The 12,821-nt window shown below is 54.0% G+C and overlaps 1 protein-coding gene and 1 non-coding gene across 2 annotated transcripts; one reads left to right on the top strand and one right to left on the bottom strand.

Annotated features, from left to right (window-relative positions):
* The first annotated feature begins 1,116 nt into the window (after nucleotides 1-1,116).
* Nucleotides 1,117-4,814, top strand: OAZ1 (ornithine decarboxylase antizyme 1). Its single transcript, XM_024569131.4, is given in 6 exon segments — nucleotides 1,117-1,363; nucleotides 2,876-2,933; nucleotides 2,935-3,021; nucleotides 3,416-3,588; nucleotides 3,924-4,009; nucleotides 4,244-4,814. Coding segments are annotated over 6 exon segments (684 nt in total). The 5' UTR covers nucleotides 1,117-1,217; the 3' UTR covers nucleotides 4,378-4,814.
* A 3,816-nt stretch (nucleotides 4,815-8,630) lies between these two features.
* LOC112312274 (uncharacterized) lies at nucleotides 8,631-12,326 on the bottom strand. The gene is made up of 5 exons (XR_008425154.2): nucleotides 12,189-12,326; nucleotides 11,929-12,038; nucleotides 10,680-11,570; nucleotides 10,116-10,396; nucleotides 8,631-9,652 (listed from the first exon to the last, which is right to left on the bottom strand). It is a non-coding gene; the product is annotated as an uncharacterized protein (transcript).
* Nucleotides 12,327-12,821: the final 495 nt, after the last annotated feature.

A 12,821-nucleotide genomic window follows, 5' to 3' on the forward strand; every position in this document is an offset into this window, starting at 1 on the left:
CACCTCTCAGTCAGGGCACACATGAGAGGCAACCAATGAAACCATAAGCAGGTGGAACAAGTTGATGTTTTTTCTCTCTCTCTCCCCCCCTCCCCTTTCTCTCTCAAAATCAGTAAGAAAAATAAATAAAAGATTCTATCAATTTTGTAATCATTCAAGGTCGCTTTGGGGAGAGTTTGTGTTTCTAACCCAAACAGACACAGTGGAGTGGGAATAAAAAAGATAAAAATGACTGGCAGAGATTGTTTAAAAAAAAAAAAAGAAACAAAGAGGAGTTGCTTCAATCCCATGTAAACTGTTTGAGTTTCTATGTATGCCTACAACATAAAACCATGAAACACAACAGGACCTACAAGAAATGGTACTTTTGCGTGCTAAGTGCAAAATTTAGTTCTCACGTGAAATGTGTTTCTGAATTTGACTGCCAGGAGTAATATCTTCGCTTGGGGAAAATTTTAGTTCACACAGGAAATATCTAGATTTATCTGCAAAGATTAATATTTTTGTTTAAGTCCAAATTTTAGACAATATTTTACTGAATTTGAATATTATTAACATTGAAGATTCTCTTTTTAATTGTAAGTTGTTTTAAAATGTGAAAAGGCCGAATCCAGAAGCCATTATTATGACCCATTATTAGGAGATTATTACTGAAAATAATTTTGTCCTTTTGGGGGTGCCGGCACTGGGACCCCTTCCCCCAACACCCGGGAACTTTGTCTCTCCTAGAGGTCGGGGAGGGGATCCCGCTGGGGAAAGGAACACTAGCGACGGCGACGGGGACCACGGCGGAGACTGGGCCGTCCCGAAAACCCAGAAAAACAGACCACCCACCCCCGAAGCGGCCCGCACCTCCCCGTCCCAGTCCAGTTGTGGGGGCGGGGCGGTGTGGGCTCGTGCGCGCGCCGCGTTCTCGGCGCCAGGGCGGCCCCGCTTCCTCCGCGCATCCGCAGAGGGACGCCAGAGGGAGGGGGCGGTACCCTAAGCTTTTAGCCCAATCCTTCGCCAATCAGACGCCGAGAGGGGCGTGCGCGCCCTGTACTTCGAAGGCCCCGCCCTTCGGCGGCCGCGTTCCCGGCGGCGTAGGGGGCGAGGCGTGCTCGCGGCGCTTATAAAAGCGGGTGGCGGCGGAGGCGCCATTTTGCGAACGGCGAGCAGCGGCGGCGGCCCGGAGAGGCGCAGCGGAGGTTTTCCTGGTTTCGGACCCCAGCGGCCGGATGGTGAAATCCTCCCTGCAGCGGATCCTCAACAGCCACTGCTTCGCCAGAGAGAAGGAGGGAAATAAACCCAGCGCCACCATCCACGCTATCCGCACCATGCCGCTCCTCAGCCTGCACAGCCGCGGCGGACGCAGCAGTGAGAAGTGAGCGCCCCGCCCCTGCCCGAAGCTTCCAGAAGCGGCGCCGCGCAGGCCCGCGGGGGCGGCCGCACAGCGCTACGGAAGTCCGGGGAGCGCGAGATCCGCCCCTTTGTCGAGGCCATAATCGCGCGGGGGGGGGGGCGGGTCGGGTCCTGTGTAGGGTGGGGGCGGAGTGGGCAGCGGGACTAGTCCGGGGTCTCGGGCCTGGCAGACTATCGGGGGACGCAGGGCACCTGGTTGGGTTTGGGAGACAGCGGGGATCTGGAGTCGGTTTCGGGGGAGGGCCGAGGGATCGGGGGGAGGACTTGGGAGGCGGGTTGGCCTGAGGCCGAGTCGGGCCCGGGGGACCCATGATTCTGCACTTTGCGGGCGCGGCCTATTAAAACGTTGACCGCTAGGATCGTAGCGCTCCGCCGGTGGGGAAGTTCAATCAAGCGGGGACTTCTCCCGGCGCCCCGTTACGGCCGCCGTCGTGACCCCCATTTTTAGCCCCAAAATGCGTGGGTTTGGGTGCCCAAGGCCCCGGAGGACGGGAGGAGCGTGGCTGCGCCACGTAGACGGCTTCCGGGGCTTTTCTTTGGGTGGCTGCTGATCTGCTCCTCGTACGCCTGTGACCCCTGCCCTTCTTGCCGCCCCGTCTTGTTAGGGAAGTTTTGGTTGAACGTGGTTGTGTCCGCTTCCGGGGCGCAGGGGTCCGATATGAAGTGAGCTAGTTACAGTTGGAAAGATCTTAGACAATCCCTCCGCCACCACTATCTTTCACGTTTCCATTAGCCTCGTGGGAAGGGATCCTTACCCGCAGTGCACAGGGGCTGGGGCTTGGGGGCGCCCCAGGTGAGAGTCGTGCAAAATGGAGGCGACTTTGGGACTTGTTTACACTGCGCAGCAAATGGCTGCTGGCGCTCCGGCTGCGCGATTGTGAAAATCTCCCCGGGGGCGCAGGGCTGCTTTGCTGAGATGACGCAATCGGAGTCCGGCGGGCGGGTGGTGCGGGAGGGGCACCTTTGAGGGCCTCGCGCCGCAGCACACCCTGCCTGGTGGGGGCCGGCAACAGAAGGTTGCTGGCTTCTTAACGCACTACAATTTCCGATCTTTGCTACAGACTGCAAAACGGAAAGGGGGAAGCTGAAGTGGTCTGAGTTACAAGTGGGAAGTAAAACTTGACAGGAGGTAGGACTGGGTTGGTGAGGCTTTATGTTTGTTTTAAGGTAATTCAAGGACAAAAGACTCACTAAGTGGAATTTTGGGCTGGTTAATGAAGCAACGCCCACGAAGGCCCATTTAAGTAACCCCTTGTTTCTGATTGTCTGGGGCGGGGGTGGTTGGAGCTTTTGAGCTGGTTTAATAGTTTGCTCTTGATTTTGACCCCTTGACTGGTATAAGCATCAGATTTGGGATGGGGAGAGCAGGGTCCCAGGTGGGTACCATTCTGGCTTGGACTTCAGCTTGGTGTGGCTGAAGCACAGGGCCCTGTCAGGAAAAGCCAGTGCCCCTAACCAACCTGTTTTCTTCCAGTTCCAGGGTCTCTCTCAACTGCTGTAGTAACCTGGGTCCAGGGCCTCAGTGGTGCTCCTGATGTCCCTCACCCACCCCTGAAGATCCCAGGTGGGCGAGGGAATAGTCAGAGGGATCACAATCTTTCAGCTAATTTATTTTACTCTGTAAGTATCTGGGTCATAGGGCTTCCTGGACCTGGGGAGGGCGGGGTGGGGGGGCTTTCCTGACCTGTTGGCCAGAACTGCAGCATCTGCCTCAGCAGTGGAGATTTCTTGGACCCTGCTGTGTACCAGGAATTCTATCTATGATTTTATTGAATTTTCATAAATTAAGGTTTAGGGGTCACGTAAGTGCAAGCTGCAGCCAAAGCTCTTAATGTACCATGGGTCACTTCCCCTCAGGTCTCAGAGGCTCTGCATACAGGTGACATCACTGCAGGGGCCGGGTGACTGGCTGATTGGGGCTTTTCTGGGTTTTCCAAATTGGTATGGAGGAGGAAGATCCCTAGCCTGTGAGGGTTGGTTTCTAAGGTGCGGACTTGGCGCTCTTCTTGCACAGGATAATAGGCTGAATGTAACAGAGGAACTAACGTCTAATAACAAGACGAAAATTCTCAACGTCCAGACCAGGCTCACAGATGCCAAACACATTAACTGGAGAGTGGTGTTGAGCAGCAGCTGCCTCTACATTGAGATCCCAGGCGGCGCTCTGCCAGAGGGGAGCAAAGACAGGTGAGGGCTGGCCATTTTGGGGGTGAGGGTTCCCCTTTTGAGTAGTGGACTAGCAATTCTCAGGAAATTCTTCCCCAGGGTACACTGGCCTATATCTGGGGACATCTGTGGTTGTCACAACTAGGGTGCTTCTGGCATTGAGGGGGTGGGGTCAGGGATGCTGCTTAACCTCTCCCAGTGCTCAGGGTGACCCAGCCCCAGTGTCCCCAGGTCTAGAACGGAAGAGTGGTGCTCCCCCGTAAATCAGACCCCTGAGAAAAGTGGGAAGTCTGGGCTGGGCCTTCTGAAGAAGTGCAGGAGGGCGGGCAGACCCTGATGGGTTGTACTTCATTCAGCTTTGCGGTTGTTCTTGAGTTTGCTGAGGAGCAGCTGCATGTTGACCATGTCTTCATTTGCTTCCACAAGAACCGTGATGACAGAGGTAGGTGACCCATTGTCAGTTGCTGGTGCAGGGATGAGGGGTGAGGGCACCCGCTCCTCTGGCCCTAGGGTGAAGCTCTGGGGCCCACTTGTCAAATCTTGGTGCTTGACCATGCTGTTAATAGGACCCTGCCACACCCTCCGTGCTGGGTATCCTCAGTCTGTCCTGCCCCTCCCCATTGCTGCTGCAGCCTTCCGGAGGCCAGCAGGCTCACATGCAGTCTTCCCCCCACAGCCGCTCTGCTCCGTACCTTCAGCTTTATGGGCTTTGAGATTGTGAGACCGGGGCATCCCCTTGTCCCCAAGAGACCCGACGCTTGCTTCATGGCATACACGTTTGAGAGAGAGTCTTCTGATGAGGATGAGTAGCAGCTGTGCCGCCTGCGCCCTTCACCTTTGCCACCACTGACAGATCATCACAGACCACAGCCCCTTTTTGTGTCTCGCTTTGTGCGAGTGGTGTGACCACCTGCTGCGCTGGGGTGCATATGCCAGGCTTGTTCCCTTCTTCCGGGTTTGTCCGCATGTTGTAATTGTGCAAATAAACGCTCACTCTAAATTAGCGGTATACTTCTTGAAGTTTAATATTGTGTTTGTGATACTGAAGTATTTGCTTTAATTCTAAATAAAAGTTTATATTTTACTTTTTTATCGCTGGGTTAAGGTGATAACAGATTATCCTTGTACTTCGAGCAGGAGTTTCTTATTTGAAGTTTTGGAAACAGTTTTAGGTCTTAACTTGGAAAGATAGGTATTAATCCACCCTTCTATTGCTTTCAAAAATCGAATAAAAGTGATTACATCTAGACCTGTGTGGGCTCAGTGGTGTTAACTTGGCTTGGAGGCTGGCAGTTGGCTGTACCTGGGGGCCAGAGTGGGCTGGGGTGGTTTGCAGGTAAGTGGTGAGCTGAGTGACACCCTCTGACAGGAAGAACATTCCTGGAGTGAAGGACTAGGACTTATGTCTCCCCTCTGGCCATAACCAGGTTCTGTGGGACATGCTGGGTGGCTCAGACCCGTGGCTGTGAGGTTTCAGAGTCCTGGGGCTCCACCTCGCTACCTCTAAATCACCTTCCTGCTGTCGGGGCAGACCCAAGGCAGCTCTGGTTGCCACCCTGCCTCGCCTCACCTACATCTTGGGCTTCTGGGTCCCCTGCCCCATGCTCTTCCCTGAGTGGCCAAGGCTGGAGGCTGGCTGGCTTCCCCACCCTGAATGGCCTCACCTATGCTGGAAACTTTGGGGCCCACTGGATTTTCCTAGGGCAGTGTGGATGTGTCTGAACGTGCCACCTTCCCCCCACTCCCAGTGGAAATGTGCAGACTGCACCTCAGTTCCTCCTGGGGCAGGTCTTGCAATGCCATGCTGGGATAGGAGGACTCCGGGGAGACTGGTCTTGCAGTTGGGGGCTGGGGTGAATAGAGAGGCCGAGGTCACAAGAAGGTCCTGACTAGCGCCACCTGCTGGCTGCATCTGGGAGCATCGCCACAAGATAGTCATCCAGGCCTTAGCTGGGAAATAGGCTGTAAAGGGGACATCTTTACAGTGGAGGAAAGGTGCCAGGGCGTACTTGAGTATATTTGAGGGGGGAATGGGATATTACGTAAGTAATGATGGAGCCAGTTTTCAAAGGCTTGGGACAGAGCTGGACGCACTCAGTCTATGGGTAGGACAAGGGTACAGAGGGCATTGGGTTTAGGCACTGAAGGATGATTAGGAGTCTGAAGCAGAGGTGGAGAGGAATGGTGTTTCCAATGGAAATGGCAGGGCCTGGAAGCCAGACAGTACCTCCCAGAACGGCAATGTGGCAGGGGATTGGCCAGAGCTTACGAAGCTTTTGTAGGAGCTCCGCTGTATTCTGAGGGCATGAAGGAGTCATGGGAGATAAAATTTGAGCTGGAGACAGACCTGGTCATATCTGGGGGTTAGAAAGTTTCCCCTCAGAATCACCACGGTAGGGGAGGGGGAGGGCAGGGGGACCCCTCAGGGTTTCTGTGTCCAGTTTTCAGAGGAATGAACTGAGACCCAGTTCACTCCTTCAGGTCCCCTGATGAATCCTGCATACCAGTTTTATCATCCCGAGCTATTAATAAGCGCCTATTGTGTGTTAAACCTGACCCCTTAGGGAACTCAGCCTGGTGGGCGAGGGGGACAAATGATAGGTAACAGATGAGGAAACACTTCCAGGTGGTGGTGAGTGCCTTGGGGGTAGAGGAAGAGGAGTGCAGGGTGAAGAGCTCCAGCGGTCCCGGGAGGGGCAACTTTAGTTAGAAGAGATAGGATGGGAACAGCCCATACAAAGGCTGGGTGACTGGACAGAATTTAATGTCATAGGAACAGCAAGGAGACCACAGTGGGTGGAGAGAGTTTGGGCAAGGTGGCAGGGCGTGGGGACCTTCGGGAGATGAGTTCAGACTCCCCTGCAGTGAGCAGTGCTCGGTGGGCCTCCCACCCCCTTGGAGACCCCAAGCAGCTCTTGACAAGGACGTTCACGCTGAAGGGGTCACTGGCCATGCTCAGTACCAAGGGCTGCTCCAGGGCTGGGAACGCCTCCCCTGCTGGCCCTGGAAGGGGTGTCCACGCTCTCTGCTCTTGTGGGGACAGTAACCATCAGATCCCGACACCGGAAGGGCGCCCTGGCTTCTACTGGAAGGTGGGGTGAGGGGTTCCACATATACTGACAGGTGTCCACACCTGGAAGAGGGGTGGGTGGCCCTGGCCTCAGAAAACTTCAGCTAACTGGCAATTAACCTCCAGCCCTGGAAGGGGGCCACCTGCCTTCTTGGGGAGACCTTGGGCCTAAGTCCACAACAAAGGAAGGGAGCAGGGATTGGAGGAAGGATGTCCACACCTCTGCACTCCACTAGCCGTCTGGCCTTTTCTGGAAGGGGGCGTCTACCTATTGCCGAGACACCCCAGCAGTCCTAGCTGTGGAAGGAGTGCCTGCCTCTTTTAGAGGCCCTGGAACAGACACGTCTCTCTGGTAGGGTCAGTCCCACAGCAGCATCAGGATGCGGCCCAGGGAGGTCCAGGTCCCCAGAGCACTGCCTGCACACGGGCCAGCTGGGCTGTCAGGAGCCAAGGCGTGGCCAAGGGCACAGGGCCGGGAAGCAAGTTGAGCAGGCAGCCCAGCTGCGGTTCATGGGCGCTCAGGGGTTCTGTCGGCCGTGAGCAGACAAGGCCAAAGTTTGAAGGCAGCAGGCACAAGGCCCTGGAGGCTGAATGGTCCTATGACTCTGCCAGGCTCTTTGGGCACAGCTCCTCCAGGAATGCTCCCCAGGCCTCCAGGTGCTCCAGGGCCACGTTCAGCTGCACCCTCCAGCACCAGACCACACAGCCCCTGGAGGTTAGAGTGCTCCTCAGCAGCGAGGCCTGAAGTTCCAGAGCCCAACATGGGGCTCCTTGGCTCCAGGCTTGAGCACCTGTGGAGCAGAGGGGGTCATTAGGGCCTGACTGAGGAGCCCCCCTAAACTAGCACAGCTCTTGACCTTGAAGCCTTCCTGCTTACCCCAACCTGCTCCTACTCTGGCTTTGAGGGAGTTGATGGGGAGGCAAACTACATGCTTCCAGAAGCAGGGGTTAAATGTTAATTTGGTTGTTAGTCGCCAAGATGATTTTAAGAAAAATTACACCGGAGAGGATATCATGTCGAGACTAAACTCTCCAGTTACCAAAGGTGCGGTTTCTTACCATTGGACAAAAGCGTCAGGGCTGGGCTCTCTAGTAGAGATACGTCACAGGCCGTGGTATCACTTAAAATTTCCTAGTAGCCACATTTTTAAAAAAGTGAAAAGAAACAGGTGAAAGCAATGGTTGTAACACACTTTATTTAACCCAACATATCCAAAATGGTATCATGCAAGAGGGCATCAGTGAAAAATATTGAGATGTCTTACATGATCATTGTTTGACGCTAAGCCTTCAAGACCAGGTGTATCCGTGACATCAGCGCATACCTCAGCCGGGATCAGCCCCATTTCACATGCGCAGAAGTCAGGCATGGCCAGCAGCTGCAGAACTGGACAAGAAAGCTCTTTCTAGAAGGTCAAGAGAGCATCAGGTTTGGGGACTACATTAGAATCATCTGGGCGGGGTGTTTAAAAAGTACAGGTGTTGTGGTATGCTCTGCAGGGTGGGGGGGACTATATTAAAAAATAAAGTCCCCAGAGGCCTCTGAGATGGAGCCAGCATCGAGCTGTCCACTGAAGAACTCAAAATCAGCACCAACTTACTCCCTCCACAATTAAGTCTGCAAGATGGGCCCATACAACACATTCCGCCAGTCGATGAGGCTCACCTAACATGGTGATGTGCCTGATGCTTCGTGATAATAGCCTATTAACAGGAACCTTTTTTTTTAAAAAGATCTTATCTATTTATTTTTACAGAGAGGGGAGGGAGGGAGAAAGAGAGGGAGACGTCCATCAGCTGACTCCCACACAACCCCCGCTAGGGACCTGGACCCCAACCCAGGCATGTGCGCTGATGGGCGACCTTTCACTTTGCAGACCGGCACTCAACCCACTGAGCCACGCCAGTCAGGGCTAACTGGAATCTTTAAAAAAAAAAATTTATTCACTGATTTCAAGGAGAGAGAGAAACATTGATTTGTTGTTCCACTTATTTATACATTTATTGTTTGCTTTTTTAAAAAAGATTTTACTCATTTACTTTTAGGAGAGGGGAAGGGAGGGAGAGAGGGAGAGAAACATCCATGTGTGAGAGATACATCGATCTGTTGCCTCTTGCACGCCCCCCACTGGAGACCTGGCCCATAACCCGGACATGTGCTCTGACTGGGAATCAAACACACGACATTTCGATTTGCAGGCCAGTGCTCCATCCACTGAGCCACACCAGCCAGGGCAATTGTTATTATTATTTAAAGTGGTGGCTGTCAGCTGGCTGTGGCTGGTGAACTCAGTGGCTTTCAAGCCAGAACATACTGGAGAGTGAGTTAAAATGCAGGTTCCTGGGCCATGAGGGCCTTGGGGAGGGAGTTTTAACAAGACTCCCAGGTGATGGAGAAACACAGTTCCAAGGTCTGACTGTGCTAATTCATATCACTTGCAAAATAAGCAATTAAGCCCAGAGTGCAGGTGGGGGTTATGCCTAAGACAGAAGGTTGGGAAGCCCTTCCAGGAGGAGGGACAGTGGTGGGGCTCAGCTTGGCGACCAGGACATGCCAGGCCACCCGCACCAGGCAGTAGTAGAGGGTATCCCTGCTCTCCACAGAGGCTGAACTGTCCAGGAGGTAGAAGCTGTGGCCTGGTGGCAGGGGCCCAGTGGCCCTCCAGGAGCCGGGCTTCCGGTGCAGCATGCAGGACCTGCAGGTGTTGCAGGTTGTGGAAGGACAGGCCCAGCTCAGTGTCCAATGAGCAGAAGGGCAGCTCTGCAGGGGGACCGGCTGGCCCAGGCTTGTCATTGCCTGCCTGACTCTCATCCAAGCTGCGCAACCCCAGAAGAGGCCTTCAAGCCTGCCCTGCTGGAGTAGGCTGGGGCTGGCAGCCCTGTGGGTGGGCAGGGACCGGGCCCTGGTCAGGGTCTTCTTGGGCAGGGGTGGGGGCAGGGGCTGTGGGTCAGTTGAGGAGGAAGGGCTCAGGTGACCAAGAGCAGCAGGCCTTGGAAGTCAGGCACAGACCTCACCTGTAGAGGGAGGGAGGAAGAGAGGGTGAGGACCCGCAGAGTATGGGGCCGTGGACACGTGGCTCTGCCCCTCAGCCCCATGTCCCCATGTCCGAAATAGAAATAATACTGACACCCAGCTGCTCTGTACCCTGTGAGGAAACAGTCAGTGGTGACAGTCAGTGGCCGAGAAACACCCAGACCAGCACTCGGTGACCCCACACCCTCACTTTCCTGTGTGGCTCCTGGCAACTCACTGCACCTCTCTGAACTCCAGTTTCCTCATTTTTTTTACAAGCCGGTGAGCCTAGCACTTTTTTAAAAAAAATAGAGGTAGTAAAAAAAGCTAATAAAATTGGGTTAAACCGTCATTAGGCAGAGAATTCCTTGAATGGTAAGAGAGACTCCATCCTTTTGCTCTGGCCACCTCAGAGGGGTCTGGCAACCTGCGGCCCCCCAGCCCGGGCCCCCCTTGGTGGCTCACCAAGGTTGCTGTATGTAGGCTGAGTCAGCCAGGTGAGGGCTGGAGTCCACGGGTTAGTGGGGTGTCTTGGGGGTAGCTTGGGGCTGCTCATGCTGCTGAGTGGGGGGCATGTGTGAGCGGGCACTCGCGGGGTGTCTTCGTGAGCAGGTGATAGCGCTGGGTAAGTGCGCACAGCCCAGGTGAAAGCAGAGCCTTCACGCACCTTGGGCCTCTTGCCCAGCCTGGATCCTGCTCTGCAGCCCTGGGGGCGCTCCTTGCCCTCTCTGGGCTCCTTTCTTCATCTGCAAGACAGGAATGTTGCCCATCAACATTTCAGGGTGGTGGGGAGGACCCTATGATTTGGTGGTGTGAATAGAATACCCAGCCGTGAGGGGAAGCCATCTGGGTGAAAGCTGGGGGCCAGCCACAATGTGTAAGGACCCGCACCCCGAGATCTCCTCCTCCGTGAGCCAACAGCAGCCCCACCCCCAGCCCTGCCCCACACACATTCCAAGTCACCCTGACCTAGAAACGTTGCTGCTTCTGCTCTCCCCCTGCCCCAGCACCCCTCCAGGAGCCTCCTACCTTCAGGACAGGAGTGACCGCAGGGCAGGGGGCCTTGGAGACAGACTCCTGATAGCTGCACCACCTGGCCTCCCAGGACCTGCCACTGGCAGCAAACCGGAAATGCCCATGTGACAGCTAGACCACAGGCCCGTCCGGGTACGGGGTAGGGAACCCCCTTCTACATCACTTCCCTGGACCAGCCTCACACTCCCTCAAAGGTAGAAACAGCATTTCAGGAGGAAGAAACAGGCTGCATAAAGACTAGGAGGTGGGGCCCAGAAGTGCACAGTTCCAGGGCTGAGAGCAGGGTGGGGGCAGGTGGAAAAGACAGTTTAGGTCCTGAAGGTCACTCCTGGTGAGCAGTAGAGGGTAGTCTAAGGAGACTGGAGGGGGCAAGATGTTTCACGTCCCCCACACTTGGGGAGGGCAGGGGCTCCCAGCAAAGACTGTTTAGGGAGAAACCCAACCAGGGCTCTTTCCTCTGTGGCTTTCATTTCCTGGAGAACCACTTCCCCTTCTGCAGGACCATCTGAGAAGCCCCCAGTGTCGGGAGAGGCGGGTCCCCCCATCCCATTCAAGCCAGCTCTGCACTGACTGCTGTGTGACCTTTGGCAAATCCCCACCACTCTGTTCAATAAAGAAAAGTGTCTCCCACACTCCTAACAGCCACACAAGCTAGATTTTTCTACAAAAAATGGATTCGTCTGGGTTCCGGCCGTAGCGGGTGCAGCGCTGGGTTGGGTGCCAACTTGACGAGATCAAAGCTTTAGGCGAATAGTGAGGTACAGAGAGAGGCCTTGGGCTTGACTGATGGTACTTGTGGAGAAGACAGGCTGCCTTGCGAGCGCCTTGCGATACTGCTGAGTGAGCTTCCTGAACCCGGACGGGACAACGGCGGCCCCGCAGGACCTGTTAAAGAACGAGAAACAGCCTATTTTGCCGTGTATGATGTGCGCTTTTTTGCCCAAACTTTTGAGGGAAAAATAAGAATGCACATTATACATGGGTATAATAATCCCGTGTATAATGCGCACGAAAACGTGGGCGCGCATTGCGCACGGTAAAAACACGGTGAAAGTGGACCGATTTGGCCTTACAGGGCCTCCATGAGAACACTCCCCTCCCAGGAAACGGACACTTGGCTCCTTCTTCATGGATGGATTTGAAAAAAAAAATACACAGCGCCCGATCCGGCATGGCTTGGTTGGTTGAGCATTGTCCTGCAAAGCAAAGGGTCGCCGGTTGGATTCCAGATCAGAGCACCTGCCTGGGTTGCGGACCTGGTCCCTAGGAGGTGCATTCAAGAGGCAGCTGATTGATGTTTCTCTCTCAGATGGATGTTTCTCTCCCTCTCTGTCTCCTTCCCTTCCCCTCTCTCTAGAATCAATAAAAGAAAAAAAAATTAAACTATGGATACGAAATGCTTTCTTTCAGTCTCCTAATTCAAATCTTTTAGCGATAGATTAACAGTGAAAAATGCACACCCACTTAGGCTGTGGCAGCAAAGGGCAGTGCGGAAACACTCACCAGGACGAGCGGCGGATTGAGCTTCCTCAGAAATGCAGAACATTTGGCTCTTTGAAAGTGAACTTCTTCATTCACTAGCTTATGTTTCAACATGTTTACCTAGACATCTGCCTTTAACTCTAATTTTGCTTTACTGTCGGGTTTGAACACTTCACAACTACTTATATTTGTCTTTTGACAGAGGTGACTGAAGATGTGAAAGCTGAGACAGAGGAAGCCAGCACAGGAGACATTAACTTCCGGTGCACCCACTCAGAGAAGCGGCCTGAGTGGGTGGGTATGAAGCCTGCAGGTGTAATGGGTGTTTAAAAGTCCATTCACTGACTGCTGGGATTTCTTTCTCTCTCCTTTTTAAAAAGAGATTTTAGTTATTTATCTTTAGAGAGAAGGGAAAGGAGGAAGAGAAATGTCACTGGTTGCCTCTTGCACAGCCCCAACCAGGGGCCTGGTTCATAATCTAGGCATGTGCCCTGACCAGGGACCAAACCAGCGACCTTTCATTTTGTAGGCTGGTGTTCAATCCACTGAGCCACACCAGTCAGGGCTGACAGCTGGGATTTCTTAGATTCCCCATAGTGCTTTCAAACTGGATACATTTATAAATTAAAGTGTATCTGATACGTCCCTCTACTC

This window comes from Desmodus rotundus, chromosome 9 (assembly GCF_022682495.2).
Source record: "Desmodus rotundus isolate HL8 chromosome 9, HLdesRot8A.1, whole genome shotgun sequence".
NCBI lineage: Eukaryota > Metazoa > Chordata > Mammalia > Chiroptera > Phyllostomidae > Desmodus > Desmodus rotundus.